Source organism: Spermophilus citellus (genome assembly GCF_964194105.1).
Source record: "Spermophilus citellus genome assembly, chromosome: 2".
In the NCBI taxonomy this organism is placed as follows: domain Eukaryota; kingdom Metazoa; phylum Chordata; class Mammalia; order Rodentia; family Sciuridae; genus Spermophilus; species Spermophilus citellus.
In genome coordinates, this window is record NC_138183.1 from 216,098,367 (window position 1) to 216,123,035 (window position 24,669).

The 24,669-nt window shown below is 35.0% G+C and overlaps 2 protein-coding genes across 3 annotated transcripts in view; one reads left to right on the forward strand and one right to left on the reverse strand.

Moving 5' to 3' along the window:
- The window catches only part of GAS2 (growth arrest specific 2), a 365,744-nt gene that overhangs the window by 120,965 nt on the left and 220,110 nt on the right, over positions 1 to 24,669 (forward strand). For both annotated transcript variants that reach the window (XM_081275817.1, XM_081275815.1), the window contains one exon: positions 1,505 to 4,015. In XM_081275817.1, the coding sequence (XP_081131943.1) occupies positions 1,505 to 1,723 (219 nt within the window). In that variant the 3' untranslated portion in view covers positions 1,724 to 4,015. The remainder of the gene's footprint in view (positions 1 to 1,504; positions 4,016 to 24,669) is intronic.
- Positions 4,096 to 12,970, reverse strand: SVIP (small VCP interacting protein). Its single transcript, XM_081281232.1, has 4 exons — positions 12,802 to 12,970; positions 10,680 to 10,730; positions 10,044 to 10,157; positions 4,096 to 7,101 (listed from the first exon to the last, which is right to left on the reverse strand). Exons 1-4 carry the CDS (start codon positions 12,853 to 12,855, stop codon positions 7,087 to 7,089), a joined length of 234 nt encoding a protein of 77 aa, XP_081137358.1. The 5' UTR covers positions 12,856 to 12,970; the 3' UTR covers positions 4,096 to 7,086.

Below are 24,669 nucleotides of genomic sequence, written 5' to 3' on the forward strand. Positions count from 1 at the left end.
GCCTTGATGGATTATGTATTTTTTAGTTGGAACTGCTCTTGTGAAAGCTCTAGATTGGAGTAAGGAAATCTGGATCCTAAGCAAATCACGTAAAAGATAAGATCTTTAGCATCTTCATCTGTAAAACAAAAACAGGGTACCAGAGGCTAGCCAGGAGAGGCAATGTATTGCAAGTTAAATCCTGATTTATAAAACCTACTTTATATTGGAGGGATTCTTCTTGACGTACTATTGAATGGACAGTTACAGGCTAAAATAAATTTAAAGAATTCAATTTGGAAGATGTTTTCTAATCTAATCTTATAATAACTGTACATGAGAATAGCCTATAGAATTTTACTCAATTTAATTATTAAGGTTTTTTATTGCTATCCATCATACTTTAATAGTTTGCATAATATTTAGTTTTTAAAACTGCTTCAGGTCAACCACATGAATCAGGATTTTTTACAGTGAGGCTATAGACAGATATATAAGATTTCATAAAAATCCTAAACACATGTGCAAAATTTTGTAGACCCAGACACAGAGAAAGGGTGTCCAAGACTTGATTCACTTTCTCAAAAGCTAAATTAAAGTGGTATGAGCACAAGTCATCTAATTCTGGATGGGAGACAGTAAAGTCCAGGTGTTAAGCTGACATATAAAGGAACTCAAAGAGACCATGTGTATTCCACAATGACCCTGAAATCCCGTGACCCTCCCCTTCCTGATGCTGCACTGCCTGTGTGTGTCCATAATATTGCAGTAGGAGGGTGGTTACAAAACATTTCTTATTAGATTTTGATATTTGAAGAAACCACTGTCAATTTTTTTGGTTTTCCATGCCAAGTCTCCACGACTCTCACATTTTTATTAGAATAAACCACGTTATTCGTCCCTTTTTAAATCTACAGCTGGGTCTGGAGGTAAGTTGTATTTTGTTTTTGTTTTTGTCTTTTTAAGATGAATTCTGCAGTGATAAGGAAGAAAAGCCCAAAGAAAATCATAAATGTTTAATTATTCAAACACACCTTTCCTTGAAGGGCTCAAACAATGACTAGGGAATCATCCAATTTCTGTGCATGCATTTTTAGTTCTGTTTTATATCAAGTGTTTGTGTGGTCACATTGTCATTCAAGAGCAGACATTTTCATGGTCTTTCAAATTCTGGTTGAGCAGGAAATAACCCAGTGGGAAGAACGGAGCACTAATTTGAGGAAATAGACAGGAGCCAGAGGCAGTGGTGAGAGCTATGATGGACTATCGGTAGCCAGAAAATCAAAGAAGTATACATAGATGCTGGTTCCCCTAGGCAAAGCTGGATGCCAGGGATCTTTACCCAAGAGCCCCTGGCATGGAAAACACAAAGCTTCTTTCATAAACTGTGCAATAAGCAGAAAAACAATGGGGCATGAAATGCAAGACAAACAGAAGTACTAATTCCACTAGAACTGAAAGTTGATTCTAGACACTGTAAGAATTCTTGGAATTTAACACTTTTGCTCTTTTTTTTTCATTACAGATGCTGCACAACAAACATGTCATGGTTCGTGTGGGAGGAGGATGGGAGACTTTTGCAGGGTATTTGTTGAAACATGACCCCTGCCGAATGCTGCAGATCTCCCGTGTGGATGGCAAGACATCCCCCATCCAGAGTAAATCTCCAACCCTTAAGGACATGAATCCTGATAATTACTTGGTGGTCTCTGCCAACTATAAGGCTAAGAAGGAGATTAAATGAAACTAATTGGTTATGACAAGGGGACTCTCATAACGGCCTATATCCACTTCTCCAGTGTAGTCAGTTTAGTTCACATGCTCTGAAAACTACTTTGGAAAAAGGCATAATAGAAAGAAAAAAAAATGTCATCATAATGCAAAATGTTCGAAGAGTAGCACTATTTATTTTCAATGCTTCTGTAGAAAATGACCTATTCAAAGAAATTCTAAACTCAGATTTCAATTAGATGAGTTATAGTCAAATTATTATTTGTCAATACGTGAGCATAGTATTTAGAACACAATATTAGGAACACAATTCTAGCTATAGATGCTCAAGATAAAACTTTCAGGAGAAATTATTTAGGATTTGCAGATAAGTCAACAGAAAGTGCCTGCTGTATGTTATGAGTAAAAGCACCCCAGACATTTTTATAATTGCAGAATTTTTAAGCTATTTTTTACAAAATAACAATTTGTGTGATAATGTGCTACTAAAAAATATCCAGTGACACTATAAGTTCAGAGGATTCAGAACAGTAATACTTTACTGGAAAGGCCAAGTCAGAAAAGTTTACATTCACTTGGAAGATTGCCTTAAAGTTGATCTCTTATTTTTGACCAAATATCTGGGGTACTTTTGGAAGTCTTCAAGACACCCCCTTAGCGAATAGTTTATGATTTCACACACATGTAAGCATACGTCTGTGTTTAGCATGACTTAGTGTAACTCACACACACAAGCTGACATACATTTATATTTTGATGAGTGAATTGTACGAATATTCATTACTTCATGTTATTTTAAAGCATTTTCTTAATTAAACTATATCTAAATCCTACATTGCTATGCTGTCTAGTAAATTCACTGTAGCTAATGATATTACAGACTTATGTATACCCTCATATACCTGGACAGGGCTGTTTTGTACCAATAAACAGCAAAGTATTATCCTCACTGATTGAAAAAATTAAAAACATAAATTTTTAAAATGCTACTTGTTTCTCTATCAATGCTTCAATCTGAAATAAAGTTCATCTTCAAATGGCTTATTTCCCTGAGAGTTTTTAGGAGAGTCAAATAATCTCACTTATCCTTCTTTCTTCACATCTTTCCTTGGTCATAGGTTGGAAAGTTTAACTTTTAAGGACCTGGATGAGTAAAGTCCACCTGGATAAGCCTCCAAAAAGGTCATTAACTTGATCACATTTACAAAATCTCCTTTGGTATAGAAAATTATATATTTATGCATCCTTAGAATTAGTGCAGAAACATATTTGGGGGAAGAGGAGGATTATTAGTCTTATACCACATCTAAAATCATCTTTTACATATTGTTAAGGAAATGGTTACAGCATGGGGTCCAGCTCCTAACTAATCAGTACTGAAAAGGGATGTGGGGAGATGAGACTGTGTTTAGAAGGAAATGAAGAAATGTAAATGGCTCTTGCTGACTCCTGAGTGAAGACTGGCCAGGCAGTGGACTTAACTGTGCTAGTATCATCTTATTCTCAGCTAGAAGTAAGATCCAGGAGAGTGTGATGGAGAAGATGAGTCCTATCCATGTAAATAAACCAATATAATCTAGAAACCTGAATAATAATAACAGAGGGGAAATATCCAAAAAATGAAGTCCAGGTAAATAATCAGTGAAAAGAACACAGCCAGAAGTGAGTCCAGCACAAGGAGCAGATTGAGCTGGTTCTGGAGCTATTCTGTGAACCACTTTTACTGTATTATTTCTCCTACTGTGGGATGGAGAAATCCTTTCAGTTCCTAAACTGACTCATCCACACCCGAAGAATGACTTCAGAAACTCTCAAAGTATTCAGTTTGGACTGTTTGGAAATTAGTATGGGAACTGTTAGATGTCTTACCTACAGATTTTTTGTAATAGCCTGAAGGATAGATGGAAGGTGAATGGACAGAAACTTCTAGCCATCAATGTAGCTCAAAGGAAAGAACTTCTTAATAAAAATTAAGATGCAATGCCCATTTCATGAAGTGGTGGGCATTGTGTCACTGAAAAGACAATTGCAATGTTCTGCCCTTAAAATATGAAGGGCATTAAATTGAAACTCAGCATAAGCTAAGTACAGTCTTACAAAGATAGCCACTGAAGTTCAGAATATAACAGATATCACATCCATATCAAGGAATTATGCACATTTAGTTCTTAAACCAGAGCAGTCCTATTTTGAGGCAATACTTGTAAAAGGAAGCACACCCAGAAGGGGGAGAACAGTATAATAAAAAGCCACATCCTATGGGAAATTTAAAATGTTTCAATTGTTGGAACAAAAAAACACAGTTGTTGGAACAACAATTGTTGGAACACAGATGATTCAAAATAAAAAATTTTGGTATACACACAAGTGCTTTGTGTCAGCGTTATTTAGAAAATCAAAGGAAAGGGCCTCATTACCATACATGAACCAGCTTAGAGCATATACATCATTTAAAGCTTGCCTGGAGATGTTAAAAAAATATGCCTTAATTCTCAAGTCAGATAGGCAAACATATCTATCTGCATTTTGCTGATCTATTTATGCAAAAATTACTTTTCAAAACTCACAAGATACACTTTTATTTTCTAAGGACAGAACATAATTATCAGTGAAAAATAAACAAGTCAAACTTTTGGAAAAAGAAAAATTCACAGCTTATATCAATTCTCCTAGGATATCCAAGATGATAGGCCCTCTACTATACCATAATTTCTCTTAAAAAAAACTAGGCTAGTAACATCATTTCTCCCTTACAGTATAAACTAAGAAGTATGCCCATGTATAAATTTAGAGATTTTATGAACAGTCATTAGCTCGCTTGCTGTTGATAATCCCAAATAAATGAAAGTGTCTCTAACCACCAACACATGTTCTAATTATTTAAGATGTATTAAAGATAGCATTTTGGGTAAACAGAGATGGTTAAAGCCAGATTTTATATTAAAAATGTATATTTATATACTCCAAAGGCAATACAGAATTTATAACAAAACCATGTGGTAAAACTGTTAAATCACATTCTGAATATGATTGATCAAACAACAGAATCACATACCGATGTTTTAAAAACATGCAATGTGTCATAAAGGAACTGTGTAATAACATAGAGCTTTTTATTAGCCATATTAATAGTTCAATGAATCAAATTAAGATTTGGTTTAAACATTTTACATAACACGATAGCAACATATGTGCATCTTACTGCTCCAGTTTTTAGTATTCTGGACAGGGACTTTGAATGGCATATTAATCATTATAATGTTATTTAAGTGATAAATTAGAGAAAATTCCCTCCTATTTATGGTTTTCACAGGAACTGATCCATAACTTTATGAGGAAAATGCATTGTGTGTATTTTAAAAGTCACTTACTAGTTTTTTATCAAGCATCTAGCTTCCCCTTTTGTCTTCATCTTTCTAACAATATTCTTAATATCTGAGTACCACCATTTTGTCCCTGTAATGCTTATGTTTTGAGGAAAGTGGGCCACACCATGGAGGCAGGTCCTGATGGACAGGAACAGCATACACTGTTTTCCCCCAGAAGCAACACAGCAGCACCTTCCTCTTTCTCACAGTTCAACCATAACTAAGCATCTATTGTGATAAAACTGCTGTTAGAAACACAGTGCTGTCCCCTGAAGTAATCCTTTGTTTGTACACTAAGATCTACTTCTTCAAGACACAGTGAAGGGAAAATCGTTCTTGTTATATTAACAGAGGAGGAAGGCTTTGCACAGGCCAAGGTTCATATACTTTAGTTCTGTATCCATTCAGCTATTAATGATCCTTTTTCTGTTTGTGTGGAGAAATTAATCATATAAAGTCAAAAATTGGGTTTCTAAAATAAAATTCAATGATTTCACTATCCTTGGGCTGGGATGTGGCTCAAGCGGTAACGCGCTCACCTGGCATGCGCGGGGTGCTGGTTCGATCCTCAGCACCACATAAAATAAAGATGTTGTGTCCACCGAAAACTGAATAATATATATTAAAAAATTCTCTCTCTCCTCTCTCTTTAAAAAAAAAAGTAACATGTACAATTGCATTGCAATACAATAGAAGCCTGTAGGAGGGATGAGTGAAATAGTGGCTCAGTTTTCCTTCTGTAAATCAAGAGGGGTGGTCTATTTAATTTATAGCCTCTATTGGCAATTAGGATCTAGATATTCTAATTTAGGGCTCAGATATGTGACCCTGCCATTTAGAAGAGTCAGCATCCATGATGGTTAATAGTAATTCTTCTATTTTAGCTTATTATGTATCAAAAAGAAAAATAAAATACTACTAACCTTAAGCTCTTAATGAATAAAAATAAAAAATTTTACATCTATGCTTCATATAGAATTACCTAATATTTTTATATTTGAAGTAGAATTTTTAAAATACTGTACGTACATGTTGCTTTTTCTTACATTCATACTTGCCTTGGCAATTTTACAACTGTATGAATCGTATAAGTATTCTTTAACAAATACAAAAGAATAAAAATGCTTATGAATGAATACATTCTTCTCTCATAATTTATCCAGATTCTTTAGCTCATTAATTTCTACATAGAATTTAAAGAGCTGAGTCTGACATTACACAATAGTACATCACTGCCCTCTGATGGTACGACTAATATATAATTTTAAATTCAGCAAAGAAAGCCTTTATTATAATGTAAAATGATCTGTAAATTTTATAAGCTATATAAATATAAAATAAATATGGATTCAACATTTACCTATAAATATTCATTACTAAGTTATAAAAATGTATAGCATTCTTCACATAAGCCCTTCAAACGAATTCTCAAGATGTTCCCTGATGATCATTTTAAAGGCACTAAGTCCATAAGTTTGAGCAAAAGATTTCAAATGTAGTAAAATAAAAACACATATAAGGTCATGCAGCACAACTATAAGCAGGTAGGTAATTTTATAAAGGAAGGAACTATAATTGCAAGTTTTAATATTAGAGGTGTATGCAGGATTTTTACATGTAATGTATATATGCTATTTAAATCTGTACACATATTTTTGTGATTCTGGAAATTGAACTCTGTGCCTCACACAAGGTAGGCAAGTATTCTTTCCCCTGTGCTACACCCCAGCCTTAGATCCATATTTTAACTATGAAAAAATAAATCACTTCTATAGAAGAGCAAACATAGGAAAATAAGAATTTAATGAAAGGTCTCACTAATTCCTAAGCTTGAAAATCAAGTTTTTCCAATACCTTTAGTATGGACTTAGCACTGCACTTGAGGGCACTAATATTACAAAGTTTAACTCTTCTTGTATTCAAAGAGAAGAAATTAAATTAAGGAATTCCATTTGATTGCAGATGTTGAACAACTACTGGCAGTAGACTCTCCCATTCATGTCATGCTTTATGAAACTGTCCACTAGAAAAGACAAAAATAGAGAAAAGTAATTTTTTACTTAAAACTAGGTCACAAAATTTTAATTAAAAATATGTAAAATGATAATATGGGACATAGAAATGCAAAATGATTTTTGAAATTCTTTTTAATTATTTTATTTATTTATTTTTATGTGGTGCTAAGGAGTGTCTCACACATGCTAGGCAAGTGCTCTACTACTGAGCTATAGCTCCAAACCTGCAACATGATTTTTATGATTAACAACTAATAATTAAACTTTGCATTATGGTCAAAAGTCTGAGATAACATGATGGTTTAAAAGCATAAAAAGACAAAATATCTAAGCAAATCAATGGGTACCTGCAATAGGATTACCAAGAGATTTGAGGATTAAGATACTCTCTCCACCTTGTATTTTCTCTTCTTTTATCCCTGAGTCTCCAAAATAATTTTTTGAATGCCATGCTCTGGATGTGCTGTAGGAGCATGCCCATTAAAGCCAGTGTGCTGGGGGCATAAGTGATTATCCTGAGGGAAAAGAACCCAAAGTGGGCAGCAAGAGTGGTTTCTGAGAGTAAGTCACTCTTTTGGAGAAAAAATATCTCTGCCACAGTCTAGCTTGATGGCCCCAAGAATCATTTTTATTCAGTAAGAAAGATTTCTTATAAGAGAGCAATGAACTTCTATACTTCCCCTCCCTACTTTTCCTTATTATGGGTTAGCATCAGAGAGAACATTCAACCTTTGGTTTTGGGGGACTGGCTTATTTCATTTAGCATGATATTCTGCAGTTCCATCCATCTACTGGCAAATGCCATAATTTCACTCTTTACAGATGAGTAATATTCTATTGTTTTAGTTATTCAGAATTTACTGGAATGTTTAAAAATAGATAATTATTAAAATTCTTCCCTTTAAAACAATGTTCAAGACCCTATGGTGATGAAGTAATCACAATAGAAACTTGGGTCAAAGGTCACTGAATGGAAATCTGCCTCTAGAATTGAAGGACTTGGTCTAATCCAGTTCTGCAAAGATGTGAATGATGCAGAGATTGTACCAACTTTGGGAACTTTCTCTGTTGACAGAATGTGGCTAATAATTTTTACCTAGAGCTCCTATAAGAGATGCCAGATTGAATTCTAAGCTAACATTTTGCTGATTTTTATCCCAAGGAAACATCACCATGGCAACTTGCATTGTAAGAGATGAACAGTAGTAGGTTAAATTGAATACTTTTAAAGCAAATTCTTCTGGATCCTGTAGAAGAGCCAAACATTTATTTACCTGTTCCTGAAATTACACATGCTTACTAAATAGGATGAGTATAAAGAGGCTAGAGACTTTACTATAGTGTCATTTTGAAAAATCACTAATAAATACTTTTTTGCATTGTGTAAAAAAAAAAAGCAGCACACACACACAAAACAAAGAAACACTAAATTTAAGACTGGAGATGTTTTCTACTTAAAACACTTTGAAGGGGACCAGCAGTAATATAATATAATCTATATACTTCAGGGTATGAAGTTTTGGGTTTAATTAAACAAATCCCTTTCTTTCTTAGAGTTTAAAAAGCAGATGTTAAATTTATTAGGTTAGAATATATCTTCTTAATTCAGACTATATGTAGATTAAAGTATCCTTTTCTTATAACAGTCTATGTGAATTTAAATATCTCTATTTCAATGAAACAGAGGATCTCAACATTATTTCCAGTTCTAAAATTTACTATTCATATTTTTATTTGTTTTTGATAACCTTACATTGAATTACACCTAGTAACATAGCTCTTTATCTCAACAGAATATTGAAACTGATTCTAGTGAAGTTTTGACCTTGTCATCTCCCAACTCTTCACTAGATTTATTTTGCTTTTATAAAGATATATAAAATAACAGCACAATGATCACATTATATATCTTAACATTAAAATCAATTTTTATACATTGTTAAAATTCATGATAAAGAAAGAAAAAAATGTAATTTCATTAATTGAAACTAAATGGAGTAACTTATAATGCTAAAATAACAAAGATATAACTCTTATTTCTACATGATATTCCTGAGCTAGAATCAATTCTGCCCTAATGATGCCCCCCTCAAGTACATGTCCCTCAATTTAGGGGTATACAGATATGTAGGGTGGAGGGAGGTGGTATCTGGGAAGAGTGTAGTTTTAGAGCAAAACCAAAATTCAACTGCAAAGAAAATGAATGACCTAAAAACCACTCATAAATCACTGATAAATTAAATATGCATGAAATTGAGGACATTGTCCCTTTTACAAATAGACTTATTTTAGAAAAGTACTTCTTTAAAAGCAAACCAAGAATAAATCTTAATATATGAATCATTATCCTGAATTATAACATGTAAGATAAAACTTTTCCAATGCTGCTACTCAGTAAAGACTCCAGAATTCAGGAAGCTTGAATAATTTCTCCACAGTTATATACCCTGTATCTATCTCCCTTTGCAATAGGTACATTAGGAGGAATGTGTGCAGAGCTCCCACCTGTACACCCTGTGGTCAGAATTAACACTTATGTAACTATGACAATGAGTGGCAATGGGAAGATCAACAATCCCAAATCATAAGAGTAAAAAAATTTAGACTACAAAACAGAATTTAATGATTGATGTGTAAATGGAGATTACAAATACTGTCTGTCAAAATGGCAGTGAGTTTGGATTTTTACATTGTTCTTCATACTTTTCTATGTTGCCTGAATTTTTGACACATTTAAGTTTATATTAAGTGAATGTATTAAGATATAGTAATATGAAAAGTGTACTATTTTCCCATTAGAATAAAAAAACAGTAATCAACCCATACATACTTTTAAATTACTTCAAATTTTTCTCATAATGCATTTTCAGAAGAAATTATTGAACAGATTGCTACTTAAGTTTTGTAAAATGCCAGTTAAATTAAGTCTTAAGTAAACTTTAATACTTACTCTAAGTCCTCCTGCTGATGGGGGCCCAGATGTGGCTATTTGTTTTTCTACTTTTTCCTTTTTCTTTCTCTTTTCTTCCACAGACTGGACATCCAAAATTCCCCGAGATGCAGCCTGTAAGTAATTTAAAAAGAGGTATAAAAAAATATTGGTATCTGCTGTCTAAAAGGTGTGTGTGTGTGTGTGTGTGTGTGTGTGTGTGTGTGTGTTTAGGTTTTTCTTTGGGGCTAGAAAGTTGGTTTATTTTGGTAACAAAGAACAGCCTTATGTAAAATGCACTGCTAGTTCTTCATTGAATATTTTGCAACCATACAAAATTTTCCCCTAAACTTGCTTCATATTTGTTACTGTTTTATAAAACATGGCTATTTTGTCCCAAGGAGGAATATTATTATAAGAGCATCTAAACTTGCAGAAAACATCTGTAGGCTAATCCTCATTATACTAAATGATGTAAACATATCAATGTAACTGATAGATATAAGGAAATGATATTTTAAGTGATTATCTTTAGACTCATATTTTTAGGATATTGGACACCACTTATATTACAGAATACTACCACTAATAATAAACATCTATAAAAAGTGAAATACAAAATTATGTAAGTAGGCATAATTTTAGTTTTAATCTTACCTCCTTTTGTCTTCTCTCTGCAGCCTCTGCAAGCTTTGCTCTTTTCTCTGCCTAAATATGTAAAACAAAAACAAACCTCAAAACCAAACATTATTACATACAAATTTTATGACTATGTTATAAGTAGTATAATTACAAAAACATTCAGTACTGACCTGAAACATTTCACAATTAATGCTATTTTTCAAACCAGGAATGGTTTATATCTGTAGCCCTAGCTACTCAGAAGGCTGAGACAGGAGGATCCCTTGAATTCAGGAGTTTAGGACAAGCCTGGGAAACATAGGGAGAACTTGTCCCTCCCAGCCAAAACAAAACAACAAATATACCAATATTAGAAAATTTATAAAATATTCAACTTCCTGAATTTCATTTTCCAAATCAAAACACCTTCAAATTAGGGCATGATAAAATAATATAAGCAGTATGCACTATATAATAATGTTATTTTCTTTTTGAAAAAAGGGCTTATAAACAGGGCAATAATAAAACAAGTAGTATTAAATTTACAAAGAGGCAGATACACAGTTTGGAGCTGCCAGTTAAAAAGGGAGAATGGAATAGGCAGGTGTTTTCAGGAAAGATTCCTGAATGAAATAGGCTGGTACTGTGTTGGATAAGAACAAGGAGTAAACTTACGATAATGTTCCAAGCTGGGAAACAGTGAATATTATTTTTCTATACCATGCATTATTTAGTTGTAAAATATTTAAATATATAAGACAATAAATAGCATTCTCTTGGGGAATGGTATTAATAATTTGTCTTCCATGCTATGATGTACTTATTCATCCATTGAACAAATCATTGAGTACCACCATTGCTTTATGAACCTTTCTAGGTGCTGGGAATACAGCAGTGAAAACACAGATGAACATAAATTGCAATGAGGGCACAGAAAGGAATGTAATCAAGTAAATAAATGTCAGAGTTCAGTGCATGTTTGGGGAAAACATCAATGGCACTGTGAATAAATGAGGAAAGGAGGTGCAGGCGGTATGGTGGGGAATACATTACTTATCTCAGGAAAAACTTCACCTATATAGTGACAGCCAACAGCGAGTGGTTATCAAGGGAAGAGGGTACAACCCAGTGATGTGGGTGGGTGGGTGCAGGGCTTAACAAATGCTGACAGAGTGGCATTTTATCAAGAGCGAGATAAACAAAATTAACCTCATTTAAAAGCAAAAGCAGCAACTAAGACAAGTTGAACTTTAGTACATCAGATGGTTTTTCAGTATCTATAACCTAATGGATGAAGAGTTAAAGTATTTCCCTAAATATTTCATTTCTTCAACTCATTTTTAGCTACACAGAAGAAATGAGAGGAATTTAGGGTTTTTTTGTTGTTGTTGTTGTTTTGTTATTAATTCCCTGTAAGAAAGACTAATGTAAAGATACTGTTAACAATAAAAAGCTACAAGAAGTACAAATGTATTATACTACATATTCCCTCCTGAAATTTGAATTTTAGATAAACGACGATTATTTTTATATAGATATATACCAAATATTGCATGGAATAAATCTATATTAAAATGTATTCTTTGTTTATCTTAAATTCAGATTACCTGGGCGTCCAGTATTTTTGTTAAATATGACAGTCTTACAAATTGTACACCCTATTCTACACACAATATTTTTAAAAGGAAGATTTTTTTAAATGAAATAAACACTAAAAGGAAATCATTGATGAATAAAATCTCCAAAAAAGAGCACCTTCTTTAAAGAGCTCGTATAGACACAGGAAAAGACACATCTCTTAGTACAGCAGGCACTTCACGGAGATAATTTTCTTTTTGCACCCTAACTTCATCAACCGCACCTCCAAGACCGTTCCATACACAGCACCTCCTGTGTATGTGTGCCACCGTCCAACAAACTCAATTTTGCCAGTCGGCCAAAGGTAAAAACTGGAGAGGGCAACAAGGAGGCGGAGGCCTTGCGCTCCCTGGTAAGGTCCCAAGGGTCCTTGGTATAGGTTCACGCTTCCCTGTCACTCAGGTCCCCAGCGACCAGCTCCCAGGCCGGAGCCAGTAAGTACAACCGTCTCCGGGCTGCACGTAGCTCAGGCCGCCTGCGCGCCCCAGAGAACAGGTGCACGAGGCGCAGCGCTACTCACCGGGTCGGGCGTGGGAGGAGCGGAGTCCCCCGGGCACGGAAAACACAGCCCCATCCAGACACCTAGGGGGTCCGAGACCCCGCCCGCCCCAGAACAGGCGGCGCTAACTGCGCGATCCGACACCGGTCCCAGGCTTTCCGCGCTTGCCCCGCCCCCACCCTGGCCCCAGTGGCTCCTCTCGGCTCCACCCCCTGCGGCAACGCCCCACCCCCACCCCTCGGCTCCTCCCGCCCAGTCCCTCCGCCCCCGCTCGGCCACGCCTCTCCGCGGCAACGCCCCCACTATCTCCTTACCTGGTCCCGCCCCTGCCGCTAGGCTCCGCCCCTGGAGGCCAAGACCAGTAGCGGGTGCGTGCGCAGCTTGGACGTTGGAAAGCAAGGCCTGCAGACAAAACCTAGGTACAAGGAAACACCCGCTGTCCGCGGAGAGATACTCGGCGGTGGATTTCAAAGCTCTTCCTGCTTCTCTTGCCTCTCTGTTTATACCTCTGGAGGGTTTTTGCTGTTCTATGAGATGCGACTCTGGCCTCCAAGAAATTAAAACCAAAAATTGAAAGTCGAGGATAGCACACTTAGCTGGCTTTAATAGAAATTTCCACTAGTTCCTGATATTTGGGATTCATTTATCTTTCCAGGAGCAACGATAAAATTTCATCTATTAGTTCAAAACACAATTTGAGTCTAATGTATGAAAGATGATATATCATGAGCTATGTAATGCTTTAAATAATCAATAAAAAATTAAAAAAAAAAATTTCATCTATTCAGAAATATTTCAATGAAGTACTTCTTAAATTTTAATAAGCATAAGAATAACCAGGGCATCTTATTACAATGTAGATGCTGAATTAGAAAGGTTAGGATGAAAGATTAGATTCATTTCCAGTACGTTAATAGACGATTGATCGTATCTTCACAATGACACTTTCATTTATTATTTTTTTCTAGCATTCCTGCTCGGTGGAAAAAATTTCAAACTTTTCAAAAAGAGGATAAAAAGTGACAGTTAACGACTCAGAAACCACTCTTCACATTTTAATCTATATTCTTACAGGCTCATTTAATATAGATGAATAATTTACTTATAATGTGCACTTATTTTAATTGGGTTTTAATAAGCAAATGCAGCCATGAAATAAATCACTTATTCAAGATGTGAAAGATTTCCATAAGCTTCAGAAGTTCTATAGTACCCATTCATTCCCCACCAACCTTATATATCACATAGTTAGATCTAAGCAACAGATAATTTCATATTTCCATGGTATTTAAGAAGTTTCAAATATATGGGATATGAAATATGTTAGTTTTGCATATCACAATGTCTTTGAAATTCTCTCATGTTCTTAAATGAAACAGTACTCTCTTCTTTTATTCTGTTACATGAAATTTTGTAAGATTAAAAGCAAATCTATAAAGAAAAAAGTGCATTATCTCTATTGCAAAATGTAAACTACCCATCTCTTACTCTTTATAACTACTCTTTAGAACTTTGTTTAGAAATCTTGAAATTCTAACTGCTCCCAGTATCTCACTGAGATATATGTACAACTTTTTCAAAAAGCAAAGTAAGTCTTTTCCCAGTTTTGTATCCCAGAAGTATATTTGTATACTTAGTAACTTTCTCTTAGTAAATATCCAGAAGGGTGACACCTGTGGTCCTATCTTCATGGTACTTTAATGTATAGGCATTTGGCTATAAGATACAGTTCTTTGCTCATTAAAAGATGTGTTATTCTTTCCTTTAGATAAGAACAATCAACATATGGAATGTATCTGCTGGGATATATCCTGTGGTAAGATCCCCCCCAACCACCACCAACACTGACATCTCTTTAGCAGAGTGCCCATGATACATAGAGTTAATGTTTATTCAGTGATAAAAGTTTTTTCGTTCTTTTTTTTCCTGCCTTTGTGGAGAGATTTTCTGCATAGAAAGGAACTTTTGTTTTTAATTATTATTAAAAAATGCTTTCTACATTTTATATATTTTCCAAGCACTTTCCATTATTTCTCCACAGATTTGCCTATTGATGTGTGTGTACGGGTTGATTCCAATTTTTTGCTATTAGGAATAAACATTTTTGTAAAATTCTTTATTTATACATATGTTTTCATTTTCCATGAGAAAAAATATAAAGATAGAATTTTTAGGTTAAATGATAACATTAGTTTAAATTACTAAAATTCCAACTGGGAATGTATTATGTATTGTGTGTGTGTGTGTGTGTGTGTGTGTGTGTGTGTGTGTGTGTTTGTATGGTATGGTACATTTAAAACCTTATCACATATTATTGCCATTCTTGGTATTTTCAATTCTTCAGTTTTAACAATGAGTTTATATTTCATTTTCTTGTACCATTTACATGAGAAATTTGCAGTTTTAATTTCTTTCCCTTCCTCTCCAAGATGTAAATTTTATCCTAGTCTTTTATCACTTCTACAAGCCAAAACTCTCTTTCTCAAGGACCTGAGTGTTCTCTCTCTGAAATGCAATATTCAAGAAAGATAACTCCTAACTCCTGGTCTCTACGGAAAGGTAGGATTTCCATCCGTACCAATAAGGCAAACAGATGGTCCAAGTTGACCAACCTTTCAATGTTTTCCAGTCCTTTCCCTCTAAGACAGTTCAGTGCTTAACATCTCCCCTTCCTTTACTTTCTGAGGAATTGCCTTCTCTTTTCCTTTAATAAAATAGTCTTCAGTGAGGACTTTCTTACCTATTTAACTCTTATCTGGTGAAAACTTTCTTTGACCTTGTTTTTTTTTTTTTGTTGTTTCTTTTTATTGTAAAAATGCAGATGGTTACATAAAGAATTGAGTGAAAACAAATACACAAAAAAATGTATTTCTCTTTTTGACCCCAGTCACAAATTTCTTTTTCTTTTTTTAATTGGTTGTTCAAAACATTACAAAGCTCTTGACATATCATATTTCATACATTTGATTCAAGTGGGTTATGAACTCTCATTTTTACCCCGTATACAGATTACAGAATCACATCGGTTACACATCCACGTTTTTACATATTGCCATACTAGTGCCAGTCACAAATTTCTAACCTCCTTCTGAAAAGCTGCCAATGGCATTCAGTTTCAGTGTGTAATTCAGGATATATTTAATTCACATACAAACATCGATAGTTGTATACACACACACTCACACACACACACATTTAAACTGAAATGGCAGAATTTTTTTTTCAAAGTTGTTTTACCTTCATAATAATGTGTTAAAGAACACCTGTAGGGGGAGACTTGTGGAGGAAGTGCATAAAGAACAGACACACATATAGGGCAGGTGCAAACAGACAGAAGGATGGCAGAAAAAAAGGACGCCTACCCCTCTCTGCTGTCATCTTTAATAACCCAAAAAATTACATATTACCAACCACTAATGACTATATTTTGACCAGTATTCCTTTAACACTGAGTGCTAGCTAACTGAGATAAGGTCCAGGTTAATGCAAACACAGAGCTTCTCTCCTTCAAATGATGTCACTATGTAAACCAGGTGGTGCATCCCCATAGTTATCTTAATAGTCTCATCAGGGAATAGCTGGGCATTCCAATCCTGGGAATCAGGGCACCAGTAACCCCCGGGAGTTTACTCATTGAGGAATGCTTTCCTGATATTTCCACAGTCAGAATACCTACAGCCCCCGCCTTTTTTTAGGGCCTTCTGGATAAGTAATATCTGTTTTCTTCTTAATTCTGGTGGAGGCAAAAAATAGGGCAGACATTGACAGCAGCAAGCGCACATAACAATCCCCAAAGCAGTAAACATCCACCTATGAATAACTGTTTGACCCAGGTGAAATTGGGTAACCACCAAGTTAGCCAATCCAACAGGTCTAAACCTCCATCATCTTGTTGGACCTTGTTAATGGTATCTTTAAGGTAATTTAACTCCCTTGAAATAGAATTACTGTTATCACTCAAATTGAAGCAACAAATATTATTAAACTCCTGACATCCTTTATGATGTAACAACAAGAGATAATCAATAGTAACCCAATTATCAAGACTGGCTTTACAGTGTTGTTTTTTGCTCCTTGTTAAGCATATTAATGGCCATAGAGTGTGCTAGACCATAGCACAGGCCAGCTTCATAGTGGTTTTGTAAGCCCCAACAACTAGTATAGAGATATCAACTAAGGAAAATGTCAAAGCGTCAAATTCTGTCTTAGAGAAGATATACTGAATCATCACAGTATATCATCAACAGAAATAGACCTCCATGAATACATTGTGCATGATGGTGGCCCATTAAACCCTGTGAGGATGGTAAGAACACAGTTAATCTGTTAAGACAACAATGGGTACCATGCAACATTCTTGCAGGTATATAATAATTTCAGCCAAGTGAACCCAGATATTATAATGGGTTCTAGAAGTCCAGGAGTCTGACTGAACTAAATTTCCCACAACTGGGGTACAACAGCAGAATAACATTACCATAAGAATCAAAACATTATTTATAGAGTTTTATGTGAGTTTAGCAAGCAAAGCAGTAAGTTTTCAAGAGTACATTTTAACCCCATTTGAGTCAACAGATGTTGAGCTGAGGCTGTTAAAGATTTTGTCTCCCCAAGTCACTGGAAACCAAGAAGCTTGGGATCCTCTTTCAGTGTTTCTTATTTGTCCTCCTTTAATGTTTTCTCTCTTTCGAGGAGAGTGGTCATTGTCCTCTTGATTGGTGGGACTCTCCTCATCCAGGATCAAACAAAACTTGGGAACTGGGTTGAGAAGTTCCTGATGTCCATGCATAATTATAATGATCTCATGCATCAACCTGGAGTCCAAACAGGACCTGTAAGTGTAGCAGTCTATCCTTTTTCCCAAGTGATCAGAGACATAGGGTCTTGTCATCCTGGGTCTGAAACACTATGTTTTACATAAATATTTAGTAATAGCTGTTTGGGAATAAAACTTCTATCCAAAGTAGACAACTAATTGTGAATATTAACTTTGCATTGCATATTGAGCACATTAACTTTAAATAAAACAATATTTAAAACATTATTAATATGAGAGGTTAGATTCTCACTATTTAGTTTTAGTTTTAAAAGGCAAGTTTTAAGAGTACAATGCGCTCATTTAATCAAAGTTTGTCCAATAAGATTATGAATAAGTTTATGCTTTAAAATTATATTTCATTGATTACAAAATTGTGCAAAGGCACGAGATGTATATGCAGGGGCATTATCCATCTTTAAATGAATAGGTTTGCCCAATGTGGCAAAACAAAGCAATAAATGAGAAATGCAAGTAGATACCTTTTTTTAGACCTGTGGGCATTAGCTTAAATAAACCCAGAATGGGTATTAATAAAAACATAAAGAAAGGAGTGAGGATGAAAAGGGAGGGAAATGGGTAACATCCATTTACCAAAGTGCATTGGAATGTAGCCCCCTTAGATTTATAAATTTCAACATAGGAGCCTGAAAGGGTACACAGTGAGAATAGTTGTTGACTATAGCACGAGCCTGTTGAGAAGAGATGAAAAACATTTTTATTAGTGATCAAGAATTTAATGAAAAAATCCATGGGATTCCACAGTATCTGAAAATAAAGGATAAAGGGATTTCATGGTTTCATCTGTGCGAGTGTCACCCTCCACCAAAGTTTTAGAAATCTTGTGGCTATGTACCTAAGCAAGGAAGATGGGAGATGTATAAGGCAGTGCTGGAAAAGAGTTTAAAGGGTTAAAAAAGAGACAGTGAATTGGAATCCAAAGGAAGGCACTAACACAACCATGGAAATATGAGGCACAAGCTTAGTTATATATTGAGAATTTGTAATGACACTTAAAATAGTAGAAACCAATTTCAGCATCAGGATAATGGTAGCTAACTCAACTTGCTGTGAAGAAATCTGAGGTAGGGTATAATAGTCCTTACCATAACAAAAATAGATATACTCCTCTTTGTTTACCTCCACCCATATACACCATTATTCCATCTATAAGAGGAACAGTAGAAATTAAGGAAAAGGGATATAATTAAGGAACCTGACATAACAAAGAGAATTGTCCATCATGAGGCATGTTTAAATTTAACATGTTTAAATGTTTAAATTTTGTTAATACAACTTGATAATAGGGTTAACTATATTAGAGATATAAATTTTTCCCATAAAGAAGGTATAAAACATGAATATTCATGCCTGTTAAGGATAAAATTTTAATATGACCATTAGCAATTAATTGAGAATATATATCAATAAAAGGCAAAATATTAAAGCCTGAAAACTGAAGAGAATATAACCATTTTATTATATATAATTTCTTATTATGAATAGCAACAATTGTTGCAAAAGCATAGGTTCTCCAACAAAAACTAATGATAATGGCATTTTAGATACAGAAAGTCCATCTACCATCACTGTTTTCATTAATTCTTTGTAGAGCTTGTTTTAAAGAAGAGTCAAACAAGAAAAGAGGCAGATCCTATTTATCTAACAACTGAAAACAAAGGGAGAGATCAGCTTGGCATCAGCTGTAATTTTTAATTTAATTATTTAAGAAACCATACTTATGAATACTAATCCCATTTATGCTAAATTTAATTCACTCATTTTAATTGTAACATAAAAACATAAGAAAAACATGATTAATAGTATTAATCATCCTTTCTCTGCTGAAAAAATTTTTGAAGTTATGAATAATATATCTCAGATATTTTTTAGAAATTAAGACTATTGTTTGGCCACCTAGAAAAACCCATGAACCATAACCTTAAAGACATCTATATATATTTATGTAATTATTTGATTTTAAATTATTTGGATATGTTTAATTCTTTAAATTTTACTGAGCACTCATTTGTCTAAATGTCAATTTAATATCAATCATATAATATATAGACATAAGACAGATCTGTGTAATTGGATATATCAGGTATAAGATTTAAAAACCCATGGTGGACATTGAAATCATATAGCTAGTATTTGTGTCCTTTGTGGTTACTAGACTTATCCCTAACACAGACATGTTTATATTTTCCTAGGATTTATTAAAATAAATCTTTGAATGTATTTATGACTTAACTTCTGAGAAATTGGCCTTTGCATAAAAACAGAGTATAAAAACCTTTATAATTAGATAAAACAAGACTAATCAGAAAAACATATCAACTTACATTGACTATGCTGCAATCTGTACATGTGGAAAAATGAGAATTCATACCCTATTTGAATCAAATGTATGATATGTCAAGATCACTGTATTGTCTTGGGCAACTAATAAATAAATAAATAAATAAAAATAAAAAAAACTGAAAAAAAAACTTATATCACAGTGTTATCAACCTTTTTATCAGGTCTGAATATACTTTTAACTCAGATAAGAATCAGTTGGAAACCTGTGAAATTCTTAAAGAAAAAATAAAACTTTTTTGAAGAAAGAAAACTTGCACATTTGAAATCTTTCTACTTTTTTCATTCCATTTTGTGTTGCAATTTTAGGAAGAGGGAGGAGCTAGCTAAGAAAGCTGACTGAAAACAGATAAGATAGCCAGCCAAGTGGCTTGGATTTAAAAGTGACACTTTTTTCTTCTTTTTTCCAAACTGTTTTTTTGCAACCCTAGTAAATCATATAAGAGCTGTAATTCACATTTTAAATATAAAGCTAGGAAAAGAAATCTTGCAGAAGTTAAAAAGTAAGGAAAATTTTTGTAACCATTCTTTCTTTTATAAGATTATTTCCTTAGAACATGGTATTGCACTTTATATTCTTTCTGGAGAGTTGCTTTTTTTTCTGTTTTCTTTTTTTTTGTTCTAAACCTTGCAAATCTTTTTTTTTTAAATATTTATGTTTTTAGTTGAAGTTGGACACAATACCTTTATTTTTACTTATTTATTTTTATGTGGTGCTGAGGACTGAACCCAGGCCCTTGAATCAGGCCCTTACACTTGCTAGACCAGTGCTCTACTGTTGAGCCACAACCCCGGCCCTAAATCTTGCAAATCTTGTAACAGTTTCCACACATGGTTGAACATAAGCAATGAGTTGTTGTGGATTGGAAAGGGCAGAGCATGGTAGCCACAGGGAGGTTTTGAATACTTGTTTATTTCTGTTTTCTTTTTCCTAAACTGGAGTGGCCCCTTAAGTCCATGACATTACTATTTGTGCCCGATAATCTTATAATTGACTGCTCATTAAAGCGAAAGGTTAATTCAGGTCTACTTTCAGTAATTAACAAACATGTTCCAGTAACAGTAAAGTCTAATCTTTTATCTTCCCTTTCATTTAAAGGTTGTTGCTGAGGACTGAACCCAGAATCTTTCTTATGTGAGGTAAACACTCTTTAAGCTGAGCTATGGCCCCTGTCCCTGGGAAACCTCATTCAGATGTCTTTAGTAGTAATCTAATCTAATCTATTTCTGTGTGAAAGGATTTGTGAAATGAGGTGAGAGGTCTCTGTATTGGAAACACTTCTTGCATCATGGGATCCTGAGAGGGCTGGAGAAATTAGTTCCTCCTCCTTTTGTCTTGAGTGGGCGTGTGTGTGTGTGTGTGTGTGTGTGTGAGTGTGTGTGTGTTTTAAGGCAGTGGCAAACAAGGCAGCTTTATGAGTTACTGTTTTTAGTGATTTTTCTAATTTTCTAAAACAGTACATTGCACCTCATCAAATAGAACAGAAGGTAATTGCTTATGCTCTGCTGACCAGCGAAATTTAACCCAGTGGAACAGATAGCTAAATCATTAAATTCCCCTTCCTCTGAAGCTTGATGCAAACACTCAATTAACTTGGATCTAGCTGGAGACAAAAAGGCTGCTTGGCTGCTAGCACTACAGCATCTCTCTTTCATAGGTGCAGAAAGAGCTGAATAGGCAGGCTGTGAGGCAGAAGCCAGGTCAATAGCATCCCTACAGGGATACCACACCTGCAAAATGGATATAGGGGCATGTGGTTCCTCATGCAGAATTTCACCTATTGTTTCTCAGTCCTTTGAATGCGATGTCCCAGATCCTGGATTCCAGGGACAGGACAAATCTATCTCCTACAGCAAGACGGCCAGATCACTATCACAATATGTCCAGCCTTGCTGAGCAGTAAAAATTCCACTCGGTGACACCCCAGCAGGTCAGACAAAGAATCTCCCATGGCCCAACTGATTAGGGATCCAGATGATGTAAGTAAGGACCAAGGCCGCCTCCAGCTGGCGTGAGCCACTCCCTTCCCCTGTTATCTGTTGGACGTCCTTAGGAGTCTCTAATTTCCTTGTTCCAAACTCTCTGTGGCCTGGGAGGACTTGTGGGATCTCCTGCCCTTGGATGCCAGCTGTTAAAGAACACCTGTGTGGGGAGAATTGTGGAAGAGGCACACAAAGAACAGACAGACAGACACACACACACACACACACACACACACACACACACACACACAGGGCAGGTGCAAACAATGCCTATCCCTCTCTGCTGTCATATTTACTAATCCCCAAATTTACATGTTACCCACCACCAGAGACTAGACTTTGACCAGTATTCCTTTAACCCTGAATGCTTGCTGACTGAGATGAGGTTGCAGTTAATGCAAACACAGAGCTTCTCTCCTTCAAAGATGTCACTATGTAAACCAGGTAGTACATCCTCATAGTTATCTTAATAGCCTCAGCAGGGAATAGCTGGGCATTCCAATCCTGGCAATCAGGGCACCAGTTACCCCCCTGGGAGTTTGCTTACCAGGGGAACACTTCCCTGTCTATTTCCAGGGTCAGAATACCTACAATAATGGTTATTTGTACCTTGTCTTTTAGTCCTGATCAACCTATAGTTATTAATGTTAATTGATCTTTAAAATACAATTTTTGGGTTTTATTTGTTCCATTATCTGTTTCTAACTCATTTCCATAGTTCCTTCTTTCTTCTTACTTGGGATTAATTTGGTCCCTCACCTCCATTTTCATAACATGGAAGATAAAATCATTCATCTTAGTTTTTTTTTTTTTCTCATCAAGACCACCTCTAATTTTTTCTTTACTATTGTAGCTATATTAACAATATAAAACTTTTGTATTTTCTTTTAGTACATAATATTTTCTGCTTTTCAATGTGATGCTTCTTTGACTGACCCATACATTATTTTTTGTTTGATTTACAAATGTTGCCAACTTCCAAATTTCTCACATGTGATTTCTTCACTAATTTCAAAGAGATTGAAGACCATACTCTGTTATTTCAATCCTGTGAAATTCACTACACCTTACATTATGGTCCAGTAGATGGAATATTTTAATGCTTCATGTACACTTAATATGTTTTATGATGATACTGGGTAGAATATTCTAAATATGTGAATTACGTCAAGTTGTTGCATCAATTGCCAGGAAATGAGTGTTTAGTTTTTAATTATAATTGTGGGATTGTTTGAGTTCTGTCAGATTTTGCTTGTTTTGATGATTTGTTATTGGAAGCATATGCAATTATTATGTCTTTATGATGAATTGACCTTTTTACTATTACAAGTGTCCATGTGTGTGTGTGATATGATGTTTGCTACACTACTTTGTGTGCTATCAACACTTTAAAATTTCTTTGTATAAGACATAGTATTCCAGTCTTTTATTTTTAACCTATCAATGTTTATACATAAAGTGTCCAATGGAGAGTTTGTAGTTGGTTTTGTTATTGTTGTTGTTTTCTCCTCCTCCTCCTCCTCCTCCTCTCTTCTTCTTCTTCCTCCTCCTCCTCCTCCTCCTCCTCCTTCTTCTTCTTCTTCTTCTTCTTCTCCCCTCCTCCTCCTCCTCCTCCTCCTCCTTCTCCTCCTCCTTCTTTCTTCTTCCTTCTTCTTCTTTCTTCTTCTTTCTTCTCCTTTTCCTTCTCCTTCTCCTTCTTCTTCCTTTTACTCCAACCTGACAATCTTGGCCTGTTAGGAGAAAAATCTTCCATGGTTCCTTCTTGTGTCTGTATAGTTTTTGACCAAAGGTTTCAATTTTCTTCCCCTTCTATAATATCTTTTCAACAATGTTTGTATAATAAATATCTTATGAGAATCTCCCTCTGGAGTAGATTTGTTCAATGTTGATATTACCAGATATTACCTCTCCCTCTAGAGCAAATGTTGGGCAGGTTTGCCAGCAACCACTTACATAAAATAGGGGCTTCCATGGCTGTGCACTTCGGCCTCACTCTTTTGGGACTTGGGAAGACAAGGGACCAAAGGTGAACCTGCATTTGTTGCTGGCTACTGTGCCAGAAGTAGACAAGTCTTTAGTCTGCACCTGGTGGACTCTCTGTCTTCTTCCAGCATCTGTGAAACTAAATACTTTAGTCTTGTAAGTAGAAAATACTCTCAATTCATTAGTGGTTCTTGGCATTATCTTTTGGTTGGAATGCTTAGACAATATTTATCTTTATCTTGTCTGATGTTCTTTAGGCTTTCTGGATATGTAGTTTTAGTTTTTATTACATTTGGAAAAGTTTTGGAAAGGTTTTCACTCCAATTCCACCCTATTCAGCTATGTTCACTTGATATGGTCTTATAGGTCATGAGACACTAATAATTTTCCCATTATTATTCTCTATCTTATTTATTTATTTCAGTTTGGCTAATTTTATGGCTAATTTTCAATTTCATTGACTTTGTTTTACATCCAATATTCTGTTAATATCTTTTAGTGAATTTTAAAATTTCAGATATTTTTCAGTTCTATAACTTCCATTTCCTTCCTTCCTTCCTTCCTTCCTTCCTTCCTTCCTTCCTTCCTTCCTTCCTTCCTTCCTTCCTTTCTTTCTTTCTTTCCTTTTTTGTACCAGGGATTGAACCCAGGGCCTCTTTAACCACTGATTCACATCCCAGCCTTTTTAAAAATACTTTATTTAGGAGACAGAGTCTGCCTACATTGCTTAGGGCCTGGCTAAATTA

What these genes read in the sequence shown, in the direction of transcription:
- SVIP (XM_081281232.1), bottom strand. Translation starts at nt 12,855, where the DNA reads ATGGGGCTGTGTTTTCCGTGCCCGGGGGACTCCGCTCCTCCCACGCCC. An exon ending in CTCCTCCCACGCCCGACCCG is followed by an intron (nt 10,731 to 12,801) that starts GTGAGTAGCGCT and finishes TTACATATTTAG; the next exon opens with GCAGAGAAAAGAGCAAAGCT. An exon ending in CAGAGAGAAGACAAAAGGAG is followed by an intron (nt 10,158 to 10,679) that starts GTAAGATTAAAA and finishes AATTACTTACAG; the next exon opens with GCTGCATCTCGGGGAATTTT.